This window comes from Somniosus microcephalus, chromosome 25 (genome assembly GCF_052327205.1).
Source record: "Somniosus microcephalus isolate GS21.2 chromosome 25, FLI_Smic_1.0, whole genome shotgun sequence".
Lineage (NCBI taxonomy): Eukaryota > Metazoa > Chordata > Chondrichthyes > Squaliformes > Somniosidae > Somniosus > Somniosus microcephalus.
The window spans coordinates 38923809-38946385 of NC_141011.1; the positions used below are offsets into that span (position 1 = coordinate 38923809).

The following is a 22577-nucleotide window of genomic DNA, read 5'->3' on the forward strand; positions in this document are numbered from 1 at the left end:
GTTCCCCTCCCAAGTCACGTGCCATCCTGGCTTGGACATATATCACCGTTCCGTCATTTTCGCAGGGACAAAACCCAGGACCTCCTTGCCTAACGACACTGTGGGAGCACCTTCACCACACGGACAGCGCTGGTTCAAGGGGAAGGCCCACCACCACCTTCTCAAGGGACAATGGGCAATAAATGCTGGCCTTGCCAACGATGTGCATATTTAAGGAATGAACAAAAAAAAAACATTGTTCAAAAATGTTTGAGGCCGCTGAGGCTCTTTTCATGAAACGCAGGGATGAGCAAATTGGTGGTAACTGACCCCTGGGGAGTCAGGATTACCAATGGCAGCACCAGTACTTTAGTGGTTTATTTTGGTGGATAGAATCTTCCAGCACAGAAGGAGGCCATTCAGCCCATCCATCGTGCCTGTGTCGGCTCTTTGAAAGAGCTCTCCAATTAGTCCCACTCCCGCCTGCCCTTTCCCCATAGCCCTGCAACATTTTTCCCTTGCAAGTATATACCCAATTCCCTTTTTGAATGTTCCTATTGAATCAGCTTCCACCACCCTTTCAGGCAGTGCGTTCCAGTTCGCAACAACTCGCTGTGTTAAAAAAAATCTCCTCATCTCTCCCTCTGGCACTTTAGATCAAATCCATTAATTACGAGGCTAGTGCTGCAACTCAGTATGAGCTTCCTGGAACTGTCTCAGATATAGACTAAGGGGGATTGGGGTTGAAGTTGTTATTTTTAGTGTGTTTGGTTAATGCGCGAGTGGATCAAATTCCTGTCTGCTTGACTAGGCCGCAAAGCCTAAATTTTTGGGGGTTTTTTTGTCTCCCACAGAATCCTGACATCGTATTGGTCCATTATCTGAACGTGCCAGCCATAGAGGATTGTGGGAAGCCATGCGGTCCGATACTGTGCTCCATCAACACCGACAAAAAGGAGTGGGCCAAATGGTCGAAAGAGGAGCTGATCAGCCAGCTTAAACCCATGTGTGAGTGTCAGCTTCACTGCTACCATCCCAGAGTGTCCCCCCGAATCCTGTATGGGACATTGTACATTGGGGAGTAGGGTTGCCAACTCCTCCAGGATTGCCCTGGAGTCTCCAGGAATTAAAGGTTAATCTCCAGGGCACTGCTGCGAACAACACCCAGGAGAAAAAAATCATAGGGGTGTTAAAAAGTGAGCTTTTTAAGAAAGTTTCTTTGAACACTTCTGTTTACCAGCTATAAAAATATTGGACATGGGAAAATATGCTGTTTGCATAACAGTCAAAAATCATCCAATCGGGTAATGAAAAGGCTGTTGGCTTTCCGATTGGCTGGGAAGGTGTTGCCCCACCAGGATGGACATGTCGGGTGACCAATGGCGAGAGCCTGGTGGGGGGGGGGGGGGTGATTGGAGGCAGGAGGTCATGTGATAAAACCTCCAGGAATATGTCCAACCAGAGTTGGCAACCCTAATTGGGGGGGGTAACACTGACAGTGCATAGCTCTCTCACCTCTGAGTCAGAAGGTCATGGGTTCAAGTCCCATTGCAGAAACCTGAGCACAAAATCCAGGCTGACACTCCAGTGCCAGTACTGAGGAAGTGCTGCACTGTCGGAGTGCGCCGTCCTTTGGATGAGATGTTAAACCGAAGCCTGTTTGGTGGTTGAGGAGTAGATCAGAAAACCTGTAGCATTGTTTTGAAGGAGAGCAGAGAGATGTTCCAGTATTTTGGCCCAAGTTCCTCCCTCAACAGACACCACGAATAAAAAACAAACAGATTATCTGGTCATTTACTGTTTGTGGGTCCTTGCTGTGTTGGCCTCGGCAGCGACGCCCACATCCTGCGAATGAATTAAAAAAAAGTAATGGGCAATGTACCGGGAGGGTAATTGGCGCCCATGGAATCGAACTCCAGTGAGAATCGCAACAGGAAGGAAGAAAACTGATGGAGAAAGGAGGAATGAAAAATTGAATAAAAAAAATAACATTGGGCCGTACCGAATGAGTGCTTTAGTTTCCTAGCGGGAGTCTTTGAGAAAATGTCGCGAGGGAAGGAACAGGCACAAAACAGAGAGTGCAGCAAAACAGCAAGTAGCTTAATGTTCTATGATGCCACGCTCCATTTGCAGCCCTGTAATAACGCACAACTGCCCTGAACTGCTATGGAAAGCATTCCTCTGTGAAACGGGTTTGATGACAATTCCAAGGGAGGGGGAGGAGAAATAAATACACAAATTCCAGAGGAGAATGGAAAGAGTGCACCAGGGGCACGGGACCTGAGACAGCCACTCGCTGCTTTTAACACAGGCGATTTGTAAAAGCAACGAGGGAGGTGACAGAAAATGTAATTCGGAATGGGTCTGGGCTTATTCACCAGTGCATTGTGCATCCTTTCTCCATCTGGCCCCTTTGCTTGGAGCAAACTGTGCTGCACGTCTGCCACCTGCTGGAATTTCAGTATTATTACAGAGCAAGATAAAGACAAGTACAACAGCCCTTTCAGGTGTACAACACAGACACAGAGCAGTCAATGTGCAGAAACAGAGCAGTTAATGTTGGGGTGAGGTTCTCAGTCACATGTTATTCACCTAAGACATTAATGAGCACTTTTTTTTCTCTGATTTTTGTTTTATTCCCCCCCACCTTTCTCCGTCTCCCTTTACCTGTCGTTTCTCTCATTCTCTTCAAAATTTGTGGAATTTGCAAGTCTTTCCTACTGTTGGAGTGTGAGGAACAGCGGTGGAGAGAGGGCTATCCCAGCGTGCACAGCAGTAGTGAAAGTCCTCTACTAAAAGTGGCAGCGCTCTCGCCTTTGAGTCAGAAAGTCGTGAGTTCAAGCCCCACTCCAGAGACTTGAGCACATAATCCAGGCTGATACTCCAGTGCCAGTACAGAGGTAGTGCTGCACTGTCGAAGGTGCCATCTTTTGGATGAGACGTTAAACCAAGGCCCCTTCTGCCCTCTCAGTTGGATCCCACGGCACTATTTCGAAGAAGAGCCGGGGGGTTCTCCCTGACGTCCTGGGCCAATATTTATCCCTCAATCAACATCACTAAAACAGATAATCCTGTCATTATCACATTGCTGTTTGTGGGAGCTTGCTGTGTGCAAATTGGCTGCCGCGTTTCCTACATTACAACAATGACTACACTTCAAAAGTACTTCCTTGGCTGTAAAGCGCTTTGGGACTGAGGTTGTGAAAGGCGCTGTATAAATATGAGTTCTTTCATTTTGTCCCTGTTGGCTGCACAGTTTTAATAAAGGACTGTGTCTGCTGGTATGCTCGCCCACATCCACACTTGTAAAGTTCACGGGATCCTCAGTCAGGGTTGTGAATGACCACATAAGACCCCTGCCAAATCGGGTGAGCTGGTAGTCCTGCGTACATGGAGACACTCGCAACCAAACGAGCAATATTTGGTATTGACAAAGCAGGGTGAAGGGCTAATGCCCACAGTGCACTTACACCACCAAGGTTAAAGAGAATAGGAGAGAATGCGAGGCTACTCGAGGGGGCAATGACCGGATGACACCGAGCGGCATCATGTGACTACGCGGCAGACTGAGCGAGCTGAGGAGTTCCAGCACTCGGAATGGCTGGGAAAGAATGAGATAGGGTTGGAGATGAATCATTTCAACACGAGGAAGAGTGTGTAGGATGATTTTTTGGGGGGAATTTAGCAGGAACAAGAGAAGAAGATTCAGAGAGGAACTCTCTATAATAATATTGATAAAGAAAGAAAGAACTTGCATTTATACAGTGCCATTCACCTCCTCAAGACGTCCCAAAGCGCTCTACAGCCAATGAGGAAGTGTAGCCACTGTTGTAATGTAGGAAACACGGCAGCTAATTTGCGCACAGCAAGCTCCCACAATCGCAAACAGCAATGAAATAATGACCAGATATTCCATCTCTTAGTGATGTTGGTTGAGGGATAAATATTGGCCCAGGACATTGGGGAGAGCTCCCCAGCTCCTCTTCGCAGTAGTGCTGTGGGATCTTTTACGTGCACCCGAGAGGGCAGACGGAGACTTGGTTAGAGTTTTTTGAAGATGTAACTAGCAGGGTGGGTAAAGGGGAACCAGTGGATGGATGTAGTATATTTGGATTTCCAAAAGGCATTCGATAGGGTGCCACATAAAGGTTATTACACAAGATAAGGACTCATGGGTAATATAGTAGCATGGATAGAGGATTGTTTAACGGACAGAAAACAGAGAGTAGGGATAAACGGGTCTTTTTCAGGTTGGCAGGTTGTAACTAGTGGGGTGCCGCAAGGATCAGTGCTGGGTCCTCAGCTTTTTACAATCTGTATTAATGACCTAGATGAAGGGACCGAGTGTAATGTATCCAAATTTGCTGACAATACAAAGCTAGGTGGGACAGTAAGCTGTGAGGAGAACACAGAGTCTGCAAAGGGATATAGATAGACTAAGTGAGTGGGCAGTAAGGTGGCAGATGGAGTATAATGTAGGGAAATGTGAGGTTATTCACTTTGATAGGAAGAATAGAAAAACAGAATATTTTTTAAATGGTGAGAAACTTTCAAATGTTGGTGTTCTGAGAGATTTGGTTGTCCTTGTGCAAGAAACACAGAAAGCTAACATGCAGGTACAGCAAGCAGTAAGGAAGGCAAATGGCATGTTGGCCTTTATTGCAAGGGGGTTGGAGTATAAGAGTAAGGAAGTCTTGCTACAATTGTACAGGGCCTTGGTGAGACCACACCTGGAGTACTGTGCACAGTTTTGGTCTCCTTATCTAAGGAAGGATATACTTGCCTTGGAGGCAGTGCAACGAAGGTTCACTGGATTGATTCCTGGGATGAGAGGGCTGTCCTATGATGAGAGATTGTGTAGAATGGGCCTATACTCTCTGGAGTTTAGAAGAATGAGAGGTGATCTCATTGAAACATACAAGATTCTGAAGGGGATTGACAGGGTAGTTGCTGAGAGGTTGTTTCCCCCTGGCTGGAGTGTCTAAAACTAGGGGGCATAGTCTCAGGATAAGGGGTAGGCCATTTAAGACTGAGATGAGGAAGACTTTCTTCACTCAGAGGGTTGTAAATCTTTGAAATTCTCTGCCCCAGAGGGCTGTGACTGCTGAGTCTTTGAGTATATTTAAGGCTGAGATAGATAGATTTTTGGACTCTAGGGGAATCAAGGGATATGGCGATCGGGCGGGAATGTGGAGGTCGAGGTCGATGATCAGCCATGATCTTATTGAATGGCGGAGCAGGCTCGAGGAGCTGTATGGTCTACTCCTGCTCCTATTTCTTATATTCTTATGTTCTTAACGTCTCATCCGCAAGTTGGCAGGAGCAGTGGGTGCTGAGGCTGACCCAGGGCTCGCTGTGTGACTGGCAGCCAGGTGAGGTGAGGGTAGTGGCAGAGAGCTCAAGCTTGCAGGTGATGTGGTCGAGGGGCACCATAAAGAGGAAGACCCCCGGGACGGACATTGGCGGACTTATACTCTGAGCAGAGTGTCAAAAAAACAAATAGTTTGGCAGACAGCTTTCTCATGATAACACTGCCCCTTTAAACAACAGCAGCAGCAAAAAAAAAGTGGACCTGACATTTACTATCGACCTTGTCTCCATGGAGATGAGCAGAGAATGTCAACAACTTGTCAGAAATGTAATAGAATGAAAACAAAAGAAATAATATATACATGCACTTATACTGGATGTATGTGGGTCTCTGGATAATATTGCCATTTCTCTCAGTCGCGGAGCAGCTCAGCTCACTCGCCACATGACTGATTTCATTACACGGGGCCTTGGTTTGAACTATGTGTTGGTGAGGATTGTGCTTCTTGTGCAATGGCACTACTGAGTGAGGCTGGTCAGTGCGACAGGATCTTGTGAGGCTAGTAAACACTCTCCAGCCTGATTTGTTTTTGATCCCCCACTGCGCCGTGATCAGATTTGATCCAAATAATAGATCATTACTGTTGATTTTCAAACAGGACAATAGTGGAACAGGTATTTTAGTTTTATGGGATTTGAGGACTTTTCTTCAAGTTGCAGGATTGTATGTAGTTTAGGACCATATTTTGGCAGACTGGAATTATTCAAAAATTATTCATTCTTGGGTTGTGGGTGTCACTGGTAAGTCCGGCATTTATTGCCCATCCCTAATTGCCCTTGAGAAGGTGGCGGTGAGCCGCCTTCTTGAACTGCTGCAGTCCGTGTGGTGAAGATGCTCCCACAGTGCTGTTAGGTTAGGTAGGGAGTTCCAGGATTTTGGCCCAGCGACGATGAAGGAACGAACGATATATATCGGGATCGTGTGTGTGACTTGGAGGGGAACTTGCAAGTCCTGCTGCCCCTGTCCTTCTAGGTGGTGGAGGTCGCAGGGTTTGGGAGGCGCTGTCGAACAGCTTCCGGGCGTCTAACTCTCGCACAAGAGCTTGTGGTTCAGGGATGCCAGCGCTCAATGGTTATGCATCCCCTCTCACCCGCTCCGCTGCATTGCCAGTCTTGGCCATGCCCCTCTCGAGGTGCTGAGTGACGTTCAGGCATTCCCCCACTGGGGTGGTCAACAGTACAGCTTTGAACCAGACACTGTGGCTTCAGTGGGTGGGCACTTGTATGCTTCCGGGGGTTAGTTGTCCGTATAGTTTCTGTTTTTTGAGGTTGGGGAGGGAGGTGCAGGGTGGTGAACGCCCAGTAATTTTGATGACAAGAAAGACCTAGTTTTTAGTAGCCGCATCAAAATCCTGTTTCCTTTTTATCCATGTGAGCCCTGCTAAAATGTGGGCGTGGTCAAGCTTGACTGCGATGCCCTCGACAGTGGAATAGCCTGTCGCTGCTCACTATCCAATCACAACTTGCATTTATATAGGGCCTTTAACGTAGTAAAACCTCCCAAGGCGCTTCACGGCTGCGTAATCAGACAGAAAATTGACACTGAGCCAAAGAAGGAGACATTAGGACAGGGTACCAAACGCTTGGTTAAAGGAGTAGGTTTTAAGCAGCGCCTTAAAGAAGGAAAGAGAGGTGGAGAGGTTTAGGGAGGGAATTCCAGAGCTTAGGCCCTAGGCAGCTGAAGGCACGGCCGCCAATGGTGGAGCGAAGGGAGTGGGAGATGGACAAGAGGCCAGAATTGGACCAGGTTCACCCAGGAAGATTGGCCACTTGGGTGAGGTGCAGCGGCCCCTGGAACTTCACCCCAGCCACAGTCAGCGCATTCAGACCAAGAGGGGAGAAAATAAGCTTTATTTTAATGCAGAGAGATGGAGTGAGCCATTGGGGCCTACAGAGAGAGGCTTCAATCCAGACCGACCCAGCCAGTTTCCATTCTACAGCCTGTCTGCAGCTGGTCCTATTGTTCACTGCCCTTGAAATATTGACTAGCCAGCGAGAGCTGGATAACACACTCACTTAATGACTCCTGTACCATCACCCCGTGCCCCTTTTACTGAATGTGCGGGGTCAAAGCAAGTCAGTAGGATAGTGCTTCATTATACACCAGGGCTGCAGTCACTGAGCCACACAGTAACCAGGACCACTGTCAGCCCAATAATTGCCTTCCCTCACTGATGTCAAGTGGAATCGATGCTTGCTCTGCTCTCTGATGTACCTCACTTAAAGCTGTTATCTACCCAGAGTCAGCCCGCAGAAAGGGACAGCAGAGAAATTATTCAATGAAACCCATTTGATGAGAGTTTTTTTTTAGGTTAATTTCGTAACTGACGAATCAGCCAACCAGAGATTTCAGCCTCAGCTGATACAGATTTTGCTGGCACATCCATCATTGCCTGGACTATAAATGTTTTCTATTTCTCTTTCACAATTATTGGAGTTCAAGTCGAGCGGCCCGTTCCTTGTGAGAGAAAGCAGAGATGGTGTGAGAGCGGGATTTCAATTGGTGTCTCAGTGCCAAGAGACTGAGATTCTTTGGCTGTTTAATACATGACTAGCAGGCAGTTCCTTCACTGCGCGCTTGTTAAAGGGACCCTGTCTTCACCAGTTAGCGTGAATCTTTTCAACGTCCCTTCGAGGAAGAGGTGCACAGCTTAAGGTTCCCTGCAAGCGGGTGGACGTAATTTCATGACGGGACCCGGGCTTGGGTAGCGATACCTTCCACGGTAGAATAGTCAGGCCCGCACCTGAGATTGATAGGTTTTTGTTAGGCGAAGGGTATTAAGGGTTGCGGAACCAAGCCAAGTAGATGGAGTTGACACAGATCAGCCCATGATCTGATTGAAGGGCGGTAACAGGCTCGAGGGGCCTGAATGGCCCACTCCTGTTTGTTCCTATATTGTCCAGGCTCACAGCTGAAAGATTGATCGCTTGGTTGAGGCAATGGAGGGGCCAGCCAGTGTCCATGGAGACATACCCCAGCATGAGGAAAGGAGGAGGGAGCATTGTGCTGAGCTGCCATTAGTTTTGGCAGGTGGCACATTCTGGACCTGGCATGTGCCATTCAGGTGCCAGGCAATTCGGGCCAATCTCACCAAACTCTGGCAACCCAGGCATTGCTTCAACATCAACATATTTGTGAATCAGGACAGCCAAAAATCTCAGACAGGGAGAATCTTAGCAAACTGCACCCCTGGGTGTGAATTCTCTCTACATCCAGGCACAAGGAAGCTTTACTTACAACACGGGGGCAGGTTTATGTTTCAGCACAGTTGAGTGTTAAGGGACAGGCAGGGAAAGAAGTACCAGTATTTTGCACCAAAATCCCTGAGAATTGTGGATCCTCCGACTCAAATCCGTTCTTCCTCAGGACCTCATAACTATGGAGCTCCCCATCTCCCCCAGTTTTCCCTATCTCCTACAATCTACAGGCTTTTAAAACCTTAGAGTTGGGCGTCTGCTTTGGGAACGTCTTTGGAAACCTGACCACTACTGCGCATGCAGTGTCAGTCGTGGCTCAGTGGGCAGCATTCTCGCCTCTGAGTCAGGAGGTCGTGGGTTTGGCCCCACTCCAGAGACTTGAGCCCATGATTCAGACTGACACTCCCAGTGCAGTACTGAGCGAGTGCTGCAATGTCGGCGGTGCCATCTTTCGGATGAGACATTAAATCGAGGCCCCGTCTGCCCTCCCAGGTGGATGTAAAAGATCCCACAGCGCTACTTTGAAGAAGAGCAGGGGAGTTCTCCCCGGTATCTTGGTCAATATTTATCCTTCAACCAACTTCACTAAAGCAGATTATCTGGTCATTATCGCATTGCTGTTTGTGGGATCTTGCTGTGCTCAATTTGGCTGCCACGTTTCCTACATTACAACAGTGACCACATTTTAAAAAGTACTTCATCTACTGTAAAGTGCTTTGGGACATCCTGAGATCGTGAAAGATGCTATATAAATGCAAGTCTTTCTTTTAAAACTGCAATGCGATCGGGAATTTACAAGTTAAGTGAATAAATCATTGGCAGTGTATTTTGGCCGAGTTCTGATGGACAAAATTGGCTGACTTCAAAACAATGGGGCGGAGGTCTTGACCTCCTCTGACCTCCTCTGACGCCACCTCCACCGCGCCCCCCCTCCCCCCCCCCCCCCGCCCACGCACATTTTCCAGCAGGGTCACTGGATAATGACCAGGAGCAGGAACCCCAGACAACTTTTTTTTCCCTCCTTCCTAGCCCAGGGGCACCGCAGTTAATTGAAGTCCCAAACTGCTGAACATCAATTACCTCTGGGGATTGGACCTGGGATCCTTTATGGTCTGTATGGCACAATGCCCAGTGAAGATTATCCAGGCCATTGAGGCAGTGTCTTTCCCATCTTCAGCCTCACTAGATTACATAGAATGTACACCAACAGAAACAGGCCATTTGGCCCAACAGGTCCATGCTGGTGCTTGTGCTCCACCCATCTTCATCGACCCCTATCAACATGTCCTTCTGTTCCTTTCTCCCTATTGTACTTATCTAGCTTCCCCTTAAATGCATCTATGCTATTTGCCTCAACTACCCCTTGTGATAGTAAGTTCCACATTTTAACCACTCTGGGTAAACCCTCATCCATGACTTTGTTACCCCTAGACTCGTCTATTCCTGGCCGGCCTCCCACCTTGCACCCTCCGTAAACTTGAGTTCGTCTAAAGCTCTGCTGCCCATATCCTAATTTGCACCAAGTCCCGTTCACCCAGCACCCCTGTGCTGGCTGACCTACATTGGCTCCCATTCCAGCAACGCCTCGATTTTAAAATTCTCATCCTTGTTTTCAAATCCCTCCGTGGCCTCGCCTCCTCCCTACCTCTGCAACCTCCTGCAGCCCTACAACCCTCCGAGATCTCCGTGCTCCTCCAGTTCTGGCCTCTTGCGCAGCCCCGATTTCCTTTGCCCCACCATTGGCGGCCGTGTTGTTGTTGTAAAGATGTTTCTCCTGAATTTCTACAGAAAGGAGCCCCAGCCTGTTCCATCTTTCCTGAAATATATAACCTCTCAGTTCTAATACAATCCTTGTAAATCTTTTTTTGCTCCTTCTCCAGTGCCTCTATATACTTTTTATAATATGGAGGCCAGAACTGTTCACAGTACTCCAAGTGTGGTCGGACCAAGGCCTGTACAAGTTTAACAAACTTCTCTGCTTTTCAATTCTATCCCTCTAGAAAAGAACCCCAGTGCTTTGTTTGCTTTTTTTAATGACCTTATTAACCTGTGTCGCTACTTTTAGTGATTTGTGTAACAGTATCCCCAGATCCCTCTGTTCCTCTACCCCATGTAGACACTTATTTTCCAAGGAGTATGTGACCTCCTGATTCTTCCTACTAAAATGTACCACCTCACACTTACCTATATTGAAATTCAGCTGCCAATTACACGCCCATTCTGCAAGTTTATCAATGCTTTCCTGTATTTTGTGGCAGTCCTCCTCTGTACTAACTACACCCCTCAATTTAGTGTCATCAGCAAATTTTTGAAATTGTACTTCCAATTCCAGATTACAAATCTTTTATGTAAATGGTGAACATCAGTGGTCCCAGCACCGATCAGCGTGGAACACCACTTCCCACCATTTACTACCTTTAACCCCGACTGTCTGTTTTCTGTTTTGTAGCCAGCTTGCTGCCAGCTGAGTTGGCTGGTAGACTGGGGGGTGGGAGGGGGCACAGTTTGCACTTGGCCACAACTGACATCCTGAAGGAACCCTGAGTTGTACCAACAGCATTTAATCAATCTCAACAGGAGCGCTGTACAGCAATCCAATCCAGGGCTCCAAACATGACTAAACACGACATTCTCTGCAGGGCCTGAGTAAGTCGCAGATAATCTATTATTCATGAACTCTCGTATTTATAGTTCATTGCTCCTTTATTTGATAGAAAAAAATGAGCAGAAAATCCCAGGCTGTCTCTATATTCATAAATTAATACCTAAAATGTGTTTGAATTTTTCTTTCTCCATTGATTGCTCCGTATGTGTCGTTATATCTCCCTATTTATTATTTATCGATCTTCCTTGTGTTTTTTTGATGGGTCTTGTTCTCCTTTTTCTCTCCATCCCTCCCTCCACCTCTCCTGAAGGTGTTGACCGGTTGCTCAGCCTCCAGTGCCTCACCCAAGTGAGGGTGGCCAGCTTGTTTGACTCTTGGAAGGCGGCACAGTTGAGCTCAATCCTGACCCCCTGTGATATCCATGCACACAAACCATCGAGCAGGAACCCAGGCTTGTGTATTAACCCCCCTCCGTACCCCAGGTAGCACGCCAGCTGGGCTCAGCTAACTCAGCACAGACGAGCGATTGGACCAGGACCACATGACCTGGACCTACATCAGGTATTGCTTTACCCACCGAGGCATGGCTGTGATTCACCCCACGGCCAGAAAGGCCTCTGACCCCCCCCACTGTCAGATAGGCCTCTGGCCCCCCACTGTCAGATAGGCCTCTGGCCCCCCACTGTCAGATAGGCCTCTGGCCCCCCACTGTCAGATAGGCCTCTAGCCCCCCACTGTCAGATAGGCCACAAGCCCCCCCACTGTCAGATAGGCCTCAAAAAAGAAAGACTTACATTTCTATAGCGCCTTTCACGACGACAGGACCCCCCCCCCCAAAGTGCTTTACAACCAATGAAGTATTTTTGAAGTGTAGTCACTGTTGTAAGGTAGGAAACATGGCCGCCAATTTGCGCACAGCAAGGCCCCACAAACAGCAATGGGATAAATCACTAGGTTTTTGTTATGTTGATTGAGGGATAAATATTGGCCAGGACACCAGGGATAACTCCCCTGCTCTTCTTCAAATAGTGCCGTGGGATCTTTTATGTCCACCTGAGAGGGCAGACGGAGCCTTGGTTTAACGTCTCATCCGAAAGATGGCACCTCTGACAGTGCAGCACTCCCTCAGCCTGGATTATGTGCTCAAATCTCTGGAGTGGGACTTGAACCCACAACCTTCTGACTCAGAGGCGAGAGCGCTACCCACTGAGGTAGGGCTGATACCATGGTCAGATAGGCCTCAAGCCCCCCCACCCACTGTCTAGGCTCACATACGAAGAATAAGCCCCAGAGTGAGGTAGCGGAGAGCAGCTATCCCCGCGGGATTGTCCCTCGGCACAAGGTACCAGGAGAGGACGGGGAGGGGGCAAATGTCACATGAGGAGAGTTTTCTTTTAAACTTTCAGGGGCGAGAGGGAGTGTGGGCTTGGTGGGAGGGTGGAGAAAGAGTGGGATTTTCATCACTTGGCGGTGGTTCCAGAACTGGTTGTCATTCCAAAAAAAAAGCATCTACCCAGCACCTTCAAGAGAACAGTGGGAGAGAGTGCGTTAATAAATAAATTCTTGCAGTACAATCTGTACACAAGGAAATCCAGGGCAATTTCAAAAAGGGTGTCCCTCGGTGATACAGCTCCTTTGACCTGAGCAACTAAATTTAGTGCGAGCTGTTAGCGGGAGCTGTATGTACTCGAAGGGTAAATCGCAGCGTGGTGCGGGAAGATTCCCCGAAATGTCTCCTCCCATTGGGTTATTGGAGCGTGGCAGGGCTGTGTGTGCGTGGGTCCATTACGAATCAATACCCAGGCTGTGGCTCCACAGTGTTTGCGATTCAGTGCAAACAGCTTACAGACTCATCATGGAAGGATTTAAAAAATATATATATATAGTTTTTTTTTTAAATATGAGACAATTTGCATATTGTATATGCCAAGGAACTCAAATAAATTTGCATGCAACACCCAGAGGCCTGTGCCTGCAATCTGTCACCCTTCACTGAGTTTAATTCTATAACCTTCTCAGAAGCCAGACAGTTGCTACCGATGTATTGCAATCAGTTTGTCTGCACAGAGGGCATCTGCATAACCTTCATTCAACTCAACCAGCTTCACAAACTTGCAATTTAATGGCAAATAGAATAGATTTTTTTTTAATTTCAGATAAAGGGGAAAAGTAAGATTCAGTCTCTCTCTGCCCCCTCTCCATCCTCGCAGTGTGTGGCAGTACAGTCACTGTCCCACCTTTCTTTTACATCAGAAGAAAGACTTGCATTTATATAGCACCTTTCACCACCTCAGGATGCTTTACAGCCGATTAAGTACTTTTTGAAATGTAGTCACTGTTGTAATGTAGGAAACGCGGCAGCCAGTTTTGCGCACAGCAAGCTCCCACAAACAGCATTGAGATAAATGACCAGAAAATCTGTTTTAGCAAGGTTGTTAGAGGGACAAATATTGACCAGGATACCGGGGATAACTCCCCTGCTCTTCTTTGAAATAGTGCCGTGGGATCTTTCACGTCCACCTGAGAGGGCAGACGGGACCTCGGTTTAATATCTCATCTGAAAGACGGCAGCTCCGACAGTGCAGCACTCCCTCAGTACTGCACTGGAGTGTCAGCCTGGATTACGGGCTATTTGGAGAGGGGGCTTGAACCCATGATCTTCTGTCTCAGAGGCCAGAGTGCTAACAACAGAGCCATATGCAGTCTTAAGAGGCAGCTGACATTTGGGACAACGTTTTCTGAGATCCCAGACTGTTGGCGGGACCTCAGAGAGGGGTGGGCTATCGGAAAATCGCAGCCCGCTCAAGGAATATATAATACACAGTCTGCAGCAGGGGATGGGGGGAATATATAGTACACAGTCTACGGAAGGATGTTGGTGATCAGGAGTAATTCTCAGCCACTGAACAAGATCAGTTGTCACACCATCCTATTGCAGCTTCAGCTGAGATCAGTTACCAGCACAGACCAGGGAATTAGACTTGAGATCAATGACATGAATCAGTCATTCATGAAAGAAAGACTTATGAAATAATACTGAGCGGCCTACGGGTGGCGCTGTCCAGGGAGAGTATAAATACTCGGGCACGGGCCCAGCTTGCGCAGGACATTCTTAACAGGAACTAGTGAAGGACACAACTAGACCTCCATGTTGTAAAACAGTTGATTAAAGCTTTGTTTAACGCTTAAACCAAGTGCCTAGTAGTTTTCTTTAGTCAATCTTGATAGTCTGTGTAGCTCAGTCTCACACCACATATATTTATCTGCTCCGTCACCTGTATATCTTTATGAAGGTAAATCGCCTCCTATTCAAGTTACTATCTGCTCATTCTCCCGGTGTGTGCCCTTGTGCTACGCACTGACAGCTGGGGGCATGGAGTGAGCAGTGCCTGGCTCTGGTTACTGGCACTCGGATGCTGCTACACAAGACTGGTGCATCCCTGAATTTCCTCGCCCCACCATTAACGGCCGTGCCTTCAGCTGCCCAGGCCCTCCCTAAACCTTTCCACCTCTCTCTCCTCCTTTAAGATGCTCCATAAAACCTACCTCTTTGACCAGTCCTAATATCTCCTTATGTGGTGTCAAATTTTGTTTGATAACGCTCCTGTGAAGCATCTTGGGGGCATTTTACTAAAAGAAAGACTCGCATTTATATAGCGCCTTTCATGACCACTGGACATCCCAAAGCGCTTTACAGCCAGTGAAGTACTTTTGAAGTGTAGTCACTGTTGTAATGTAAGAAACACGGCAGCCAATTTGTGCACAGCAAGCTCCCACAAACAGCAATGTGATAATGACCAGATAATCTGTTCTTGTTATGTTGATTTGAGGGATAAATATTGGCCAGGACTCTCCTGCTCGTCTTTGAAATAGTGCCATGGGATCTTTTATGTCCAGCTGAGAGAGTAGACGGGGCCTCGGTTTAACGTCTCATCCAAAAGACGGTGCCGCCTTTAAATTGGCGGCTCCCTGCAGTTGTGTAAAAGGGTTTAAGATTGATATTTGCTCTATTTCAACAGCTATTTTTCATCAGTGAACAGGAGATACATTTTATATGCTCTGATTAGATAGGTTAGCCAGCGGGGACTAATCTCAGAGAGAGTCGCGCATTTTAAGCACATTATTTGAATTTGAAAGCTGTATCACCGGCAATACGTCTCCATGAATTACCTGCCCTACCTTCCTCCAAGCCCGGAGCGTGTTGGAGACTGCATAACAGCTAGAGTAAACTAGATTAGTGGATGACAAACAATGTGCTATCTCGGTGGGGCACTTTCTCCTGCTTCTCTTACTGTCACAGCGCAATTGAGTTTTATTTTGCCTGCTTGTTTTATTAATTCCCCCCGCCCCCAATTTGCTGCTCTTTCACTCCCCCTCCTCCCCAGCCTTCCCCTGACTCACGATAGGGTGCGGTTTCACAAGTGTCTGCTGCCCCCTGGTCCTTCAACAAGCTGTTATTTCTCAGAACCAGCATTTCAGTCAGGGAACGGCCGGGGCAATGAGTTCGACTTTACACAGAATTACACAGAGTTTTACAGCGCAAAAACAGGCCATTCGGCCCAACAGGTCCATGCCGGCGTTTGTGCTCCGCGTGAGTCTCCTCCCACCTTCTCAGCATAGCCTTCTATTCCTTGCTCCCTCATGTGTTTACCTATCTTCCCCTTAAATGCATCTATGCTATTCACCTCAACAACCCATGTTGTAGTGAGTTCCACAGTCTCACCACTCTCTGGGTAAAGAAGTTTCTCCTGAAGTCCCTGTTGGATTTATTAGTGACGGTCTTGTATTTATAGCTCCCTAGTTTTGGCCTCCCCCCACAAATGGAAACATCTTCTGTACGTCTACGAGTGTCAGCCGTGGCTCAGTGGTTAGCTCTCACTCACCTCCGAGTCAGAAGGTTGTGGGTTCAAGTCCCACTCGAGAGACTTGAGCATAAAAATCTAGGCTGACACTCCAGTGCAGTGCTGAGGGAGTGTTGCACTGTCAGAGGTGCCGTCTTTCGGATGAGGTTTTAAACCGAGGTCCCGTCTGCTCTCTCAGGTGGACATAAAAGATCCTATGGTACTACTTCGAAGAAGAGTAGCGGAGTTATCCCCGGTGCCCTGGCCAATATTTATCCCTCAATCAACATCACTAAAACAGATTATCTGGTCATTATCACATTGTTGTTTGTGAGAGCTTGTTTTGCACAAATTGACTGCTGCGTTTCCTACATTACAACAGTGACTACACTTCAAAAACAAAAGTACTTCATTGGCTGTAAAGCACTTTGGGACGTCCGGTGGTCCTGAAAGGCGCTATGCAAGTCTTTCTTTTACCCTATTGATAATCTTAAAAACCTCTTATCAGGTCACTCCTCAGCCTTCTCTTTTCTGGAGCCTGTTCAGTCTTTCCTGATAGTTATGATCCCATTGACCTTTCACCCCAGGGATAATGACAACAACTTGCATTGACACAGCACCTTAAATGTAGGAAATAAACAGCCCAAGGCGCTTCACGGAGCTGTGAGGGAAAATGGACACCTTGCCAGCGAAGGAGAGATTAGGAGGGGGTGACCAAAAGCTTGGTGGGCCTTGAGCGTTTTACAGGAGGAAAGGGAGGTGGAGAGACAAAGGCCTAGAAATTCAGGTGGCTGCGCTACCCGTTAGCGCCTTAAGAGGGCGCTAAGTGGGTCACAAGCCACTGGCCACGCCTCCCGCTAAATTCTGTGGGACGCTAATGGTGGTGTTAGTTGTTAGCGCTGCGCCGCTACCGATGACGGCATCGGTGTGTGCAGCGCCCCGCTAACGCCCCGGCCGCGATATTAGGAAGCGCCCCCTGATTTACCGCCGGACGCTATGTGCGACCGGTTCAGGGGGACCTACCTGCGGCGGTAGAGGCGCTAATTAAAGGAGAGGTGCGGGGTGGCCATTTTTGTTGTTGGCCGCCTGCCAGCACCTCTCTGTGCTCCCGTCCCCGGCCTCCTGACCCCCCTCGCGGAGTGCCGGCTGCGTTTCAAGAGCCCGGCACTTCTCCTCGATGCCGGGCTCTTTTGCCAGCACTCGCGATCCTCGGGGGCCCAGCTGGGCCCCAGATCGCGCAGAACAAGGCCCCTCCCCTTTAAGAAGGGGAGGAAGGCCTGCAGTACCGCAGCGCATAGAAACATAGAAGATAGGAGCAGGAGTAGGCCTTTTGGCCCCTCGAGCCTGCTCCGCCATTCAATGAGATCATGGCTGATCGTCCCAATTCAGTACCCTGTCCCTGCCTTCTCTCCATATCCCTTGATCCTCCTAGCCTTAAGAAATATATCCAACTCCTTCTTGAATATATTTAATGAATTGGCCTCTACTGCCTTCTTTGGTAGAGAATTCCACAGGTTCACCACTCTCTGGGTGAAGAAGTTCCTCCTCATCTCTGTCCTAAATGGCTTACCCCTTATTCTTAGACTGTGACCCCTGGTTCTGGACTCCCCGACCATCGGGAACATCCTTCCAGCATCTAGTCTGTCCAGTCCTGTTAGAATTTTATAAGTTTCAATGAGATCCCCTCTCATTCTTCTAAACTCCAGCGAGTACAAGCCCAATCGACCCAATCTCTCCTCATATGTCATTCCTGCCATCCCAGGTATCAGCCTGGTGAATCTTCGCTGCACTCCTTCCATGGCAAGAACATCCTTCCTCAGATAAGGCAACCAAAACTGCACACAATACTCCAGATGTGGCCTCACCAAGGCCCTGTACAACTGCAGCAAGACATCCTTGTTCCTGTACACAAACCCTCTCGCTACGAAGGCCAACATGCCATTTGCCTTCTTAACCGTTGCGCAGCGATATTCAGTCGCAGCGCCCCAAGAGGGATGTGGGGCACCTCCAGTAGCGCTGCGCTTCCCTTTGGGGCGCTCCAACTGAATTTCCAGCGGGCGGCCGTGACTGCTTCCGGGGCGCTACTTTTAGCGCCCTGGCGAGGCTGGCGCCCCAAACGGGGCTATAGTCAATTTCTAGGCCAAAGGGTTTAGCAAAGAAATTGCAGAGTGTGGGGCCTCGGCGGCTGATGGCACGGCCACATAGGGGCGTTAAAATAAATTGATTTTTTTCCCCCAAATTTCTTTGAACAATTTTGTTTACCAGTTATTAAAATATTGGAGATGGGGGGAAAAGGGCTTTTTGAGCGGTTGGGATGGTTGGAGGTGAGAGGTCATGCGATGAAAGCTCAAGGAATATGCCCAAGCAGAGTTGGTAACTCTAGGAGCGGAGGATGCAATAGATGCCAGAGACAGAGGAACAGTGAGTTTGGGATGGGAGCTTGTAGGGCTGGAGGAGGTTACAGAGATATGGAGGGGCGAGGCCATGGAGAGATTTGAAAACAAGGATAAGAATATTAAATTTGAGGTGTTGGGGGACCAGGAGCCAATGTAGGCCAGTGAGCACAGGGGTGATGGGCGAACGGGACTTGGTGCGGGATAGGATACGGGAAGCACAGTTCTGTATAAGCTGGTGGAAGGTGGAGGATGGGAAGCAGGCCAGGAGTTCATTGGAATAAATGAGACTGGAGGCATGCAAAGGTTCCAGGGCAAGCTAGGCTGAGGCAATAATGGAGCAGGGAGATGCTACAGAGAATGAAGCAGGCGGTCTTTGTGAGGGAGAGGACATGAGGTCAGAGGGTAAGCGCTGGGTCGAACAGGGAACTGGGTTCGAATCTAGCCCAGACTGAATGGATGAAAGGTCCCCTCTATCTGCTGGCTGTAGCGATCACCCTGAACAACAAATGGTCCGAATTCAGCACTAATTTGGCAACTAGCCAGGACAGCTGGTGTGGGAAATTAAAATATATCACACTGGTGCAGCCAGGGTGTTCTCTTGGGCTTGGAGATGGGCCATTTTATTGTGGAAAAGCAGAGGGAGCTTTACGCTGTATCTAACCCATGCTGTACCTGCCCTGGGATTGTTTGATGGGACGGTGTAGAGGGAGCTTTACTCTGTATCTAACCCGTGCTGTACATGCCCTGGGAGTGTTTGATGGGACAGTGTAGAGGAAGCTTTACTCTGTATCTAACCCATGCTGTACCTGCTTGGGAGTGTTTGATGGGACAGTGTAGAGGGAGCTTTACTCTGTATCTAACCCATGCTGTACCTGCCCTGGGAGTATTTGATGGGACAGTGTAGAGGGAGCTTTACACTGTATCTAACCCGTGCTGTACCTGCCCTGGGAGTGTTTGATGGGACAGTGTGGAGGGAGCTTTACTCTGTATCTAACCCATGCTGTACCTGTCTTGGGAGTGTTTGATGGGACAGTGTAGAGGAAGCTTTACTCTGTATCTAACCCATGCTGTACCTGCCCTGGGAGTATTTGATGGGACAGTGTAGAAGGAGCTTTACTCTGTATCTAACCCATGCTGTACTTGCCCTGGGAGTATTTGATGGGATGGTGTAGAGGGAGCTTTACTCTGTATCTAACCCGTGCTGTACCTGCCCTGGGAGTGTTTGATGGGACAGTGTATTTACTCTGTATCTAACCCGTGCTGTACCTGCCTTCGGAGTGTTTGATGGGACAGTGTAGAGGAAGCTTTACTCTGTATCTAACCCGTGCTGTACCTGCCTTGGGAGTGTTTGATGGGACAGTGTAGGGGGAGCTTTACTCTGTATCTGACCCATGCTGTACCTGCCCTGGGAGTATTTGATGGGACAGTGTAGAGGAAGCTTTACTCTGTATCTAACCCATGCTGTACCTGCCCTGGGAGTGTTTGATGGGACAGTGTAGAGGGAGCTTTACTCTGTATCTAACCCATGCTGTACCTGCCCTGCGAGTGTTTGATGGGACAGTGTAGAGGTAGCTTTACTCTGTATCTAACCCATGCTGTACCTGCCCTGGGAGTATTTGATGGGACAATGTAGAGGGAGCTTTACCCTGTATCTAACCCATGCTGTACCTGCCCTGGGAGTGTTTGAATGGATAGTGTAGAGGGAGCTTTACTCTGTATCTAACCCATGCTGTACCTGCCCTGGGAGTGTTTGAATGGATAGTGTAGAGGGAGCTTTACTCTGTATCTAACCCATGCTGTACCTGCCCTGGGAGTATTTGATGGGACAATGTAGAGGGAGCTTTACTCTGTATCTACCCCGTGCTGTACCTGCCCTGGGAGTGTTTGAATGGATAGTGTAGAGGGAGCTTTACTCTGTATCTAACCCATGCTGTACCAGCCCTGGGAGTGTTTGAATGGATAGTGTAGAGGGAGCTTTACTCTGTATCTAACCCATGCTGTACCTGCCCTGGGAGTATTTGATGGGACAGTGTAGAGGGAGCTTTACTCTGTATCTAACCCGTGGCGTACCTGCCCTGGGAGTGTTTGATGGGACAGTGTAGAGGGCGCTTTACTCTGTATCTAACCCGTGGTGTACCTGCCCTGGGAGTATTTGATGGGACAGTGTAGAGGGAGCTTTACTCTGTATCTAACCCATGCTGTGTCTGCCCTGGGAGTGTTTGATGGGACAGTGTAGAAGGAGCTTTACTCTGTATCTAACCCGTGCTGCACCTGCCCTGGGAGTGTTTGATGGGACAGTGTAGAGGGAGCTTTACTCTGTATCTAACCCATGCTGTACCTGCCCTGAGAGTGTTTGATGGGACAGTGTAGAGGAAGCTTTACTCTGTATCTAACCCATGCTGTACCTGCCCTGGGAGTGTTTGATGGGACAGTGTAGAGGGAGCTTTACTCTGCACCTAACCCATGCTGTACCTGCCCTGGGAGTATTTGATGGGACAGTGTGGAGGGAGCTTTACTCTGTATCTAACTCGTGCTGTACCTGCCTTGGGAGTGTTTGATGGGACAGTGTAGAGGGAGCTTTACTCTGTATCTAACCCATGCTGTACCTGCCCTGCGAGTGTTTGATGGGACAGTGTAGAGGGAGCTTTACTCTGTATCTAACCCATGCTGTACCTGCCCTGGGAGTATTTGATGGGACAATGTAGAGGGAGCTTTACTCTGTATCTAACCCATGCTGTACCTGCCCTGGGAGTGTTTGATGGGACAGTGTAGAGGGAGCTTTACTCTGTACCTAACCCGTGCTGTACCTGCCCTGGGAGTGTTTGATGGGACAGTGTAGAGGGAGCTTTACTCTGTATCTAACCCATGCTGTACCTGCCCTGGGAGTGTTTGATGGGACAGTGTAGAAGGAGCTTTACTCTGTATCTACCCCGTGCTGTACCTGCCCTGGGAGTGTTTGAATGGATAGTGTAGAGGGAGCTTTACTCTGTATCTAACCCATGCTGTACCTGCCCTGGGAGTGTTTGAATGGATAGTGTAGAGGGAGCTTTACTCTGTATCTAACCCATGCTGTACCTGCCCTGGGAGTATTTCACAGAAATCACAGAAACCCCACAGTGCAGATAGAGGCCATTTCGGCCCATCGAGCCTGCACCGACACATATCCCACCCGATCCCCGTAACCCCTACACCAACACATGTCCCACCCTATCCCCACGTATTTAATCCCCCGAACACTAAGGGTCAATTTATCATAGCCAATCAATCTAACCGCACATCTTTGGACATATTTGATGGGACAGTGTAGAGGGAGCTTTACTCTGTATCTAACCCGTGGTGTACCTGCCCTGGGAGTGTTTGATGGGACAGTGTAGAGGGCGCTTTACTCTGTATCTAACCCGTGCTGCACCTGCCCTGGGAGTGTTTGATGGGACAGTGTAGAGGGAGCTTTACTCTGTATCTAACCCATGCTGTACCTGCCCTGAGAGTGTTTGATGGGACAGTGTAGAGGAAGCTTTACTCTGTATCTAACCCATGCTGTACCTGCCCTGGGAGTGTTTGATGGGACAGTGTAGAGGGAGCTTTACTCTGCACCTAACCCATGCTGTACCTGCCCTGGGAGTATTTGATGGGACAGTGTGGAGGGAGCTTTACTCTGTATCTAACTCGTGCTGTACCTGCCTTGGGAGTGTTTGATGGGACAGTGTAGAGGGAGCTTTACTCTGTATCTAACCCATGCTGTACCTGCCCTGCGAGTGTTTGATGGGACAGAAGAGAATACCTGCCCTGGGAGTGTTTGATGGGGACACTGTGGAGGGAGCTTTACTCTGTATCTAACCCGTGCTGTACCTGCCCTGGGAGTATTTGATGGGACACTGTGGAGGGAGCTTTACTCTGTATCTAACCCATGCTGGTACCTGCCCTGGGAGTGTTTGATGGGACAGTGTAGAGGGAGCTTTACTCTGTATCTGACCCGTGCTGTACCTGCCCTGGGAGTATTTGATGGGACACTGTGGAGGGAGCTTTACTCTGTATCTAACCCGTGCTGTACCTGCCCTGGGAGTGTTTGATGGGACACTGTAGAGGGAGCTTTACTCTGTATCTAACCCGTGCTGTACCTGCCCTGGGAGTGTTTGATGGGACACTGTGGAAGGGAGCTTTACTCTGTATCTAACCGCTGCTGTACCT

The 22577-nt window shown here is 48.6% G+C and overlaps 1 protein-coding gene across 1 annotated transcript in view; it reads left to right on the forward strand.

Moving 5' to 3' along the window:
- The first annotated feature begins 285 nt into the window (after positions 1-285).
- camta1a (calmodulin binding transcription activator 1a) overlaps positions 286-22577 on the forward strand; it is a 135739-nt gene continuing 113447 nt past the window's right edge. The window contains exons 1-2 of the mRNA XM_085967557.1: positions 286-300; positions 729-987. Of these exons, the coding sequence (XP_085823683.1) occupies positions 286-300; positions 729-987 (274 nt within the window). The remainder of the gene's footprint in view (positions 301-728; positions 988-22577) is intronic.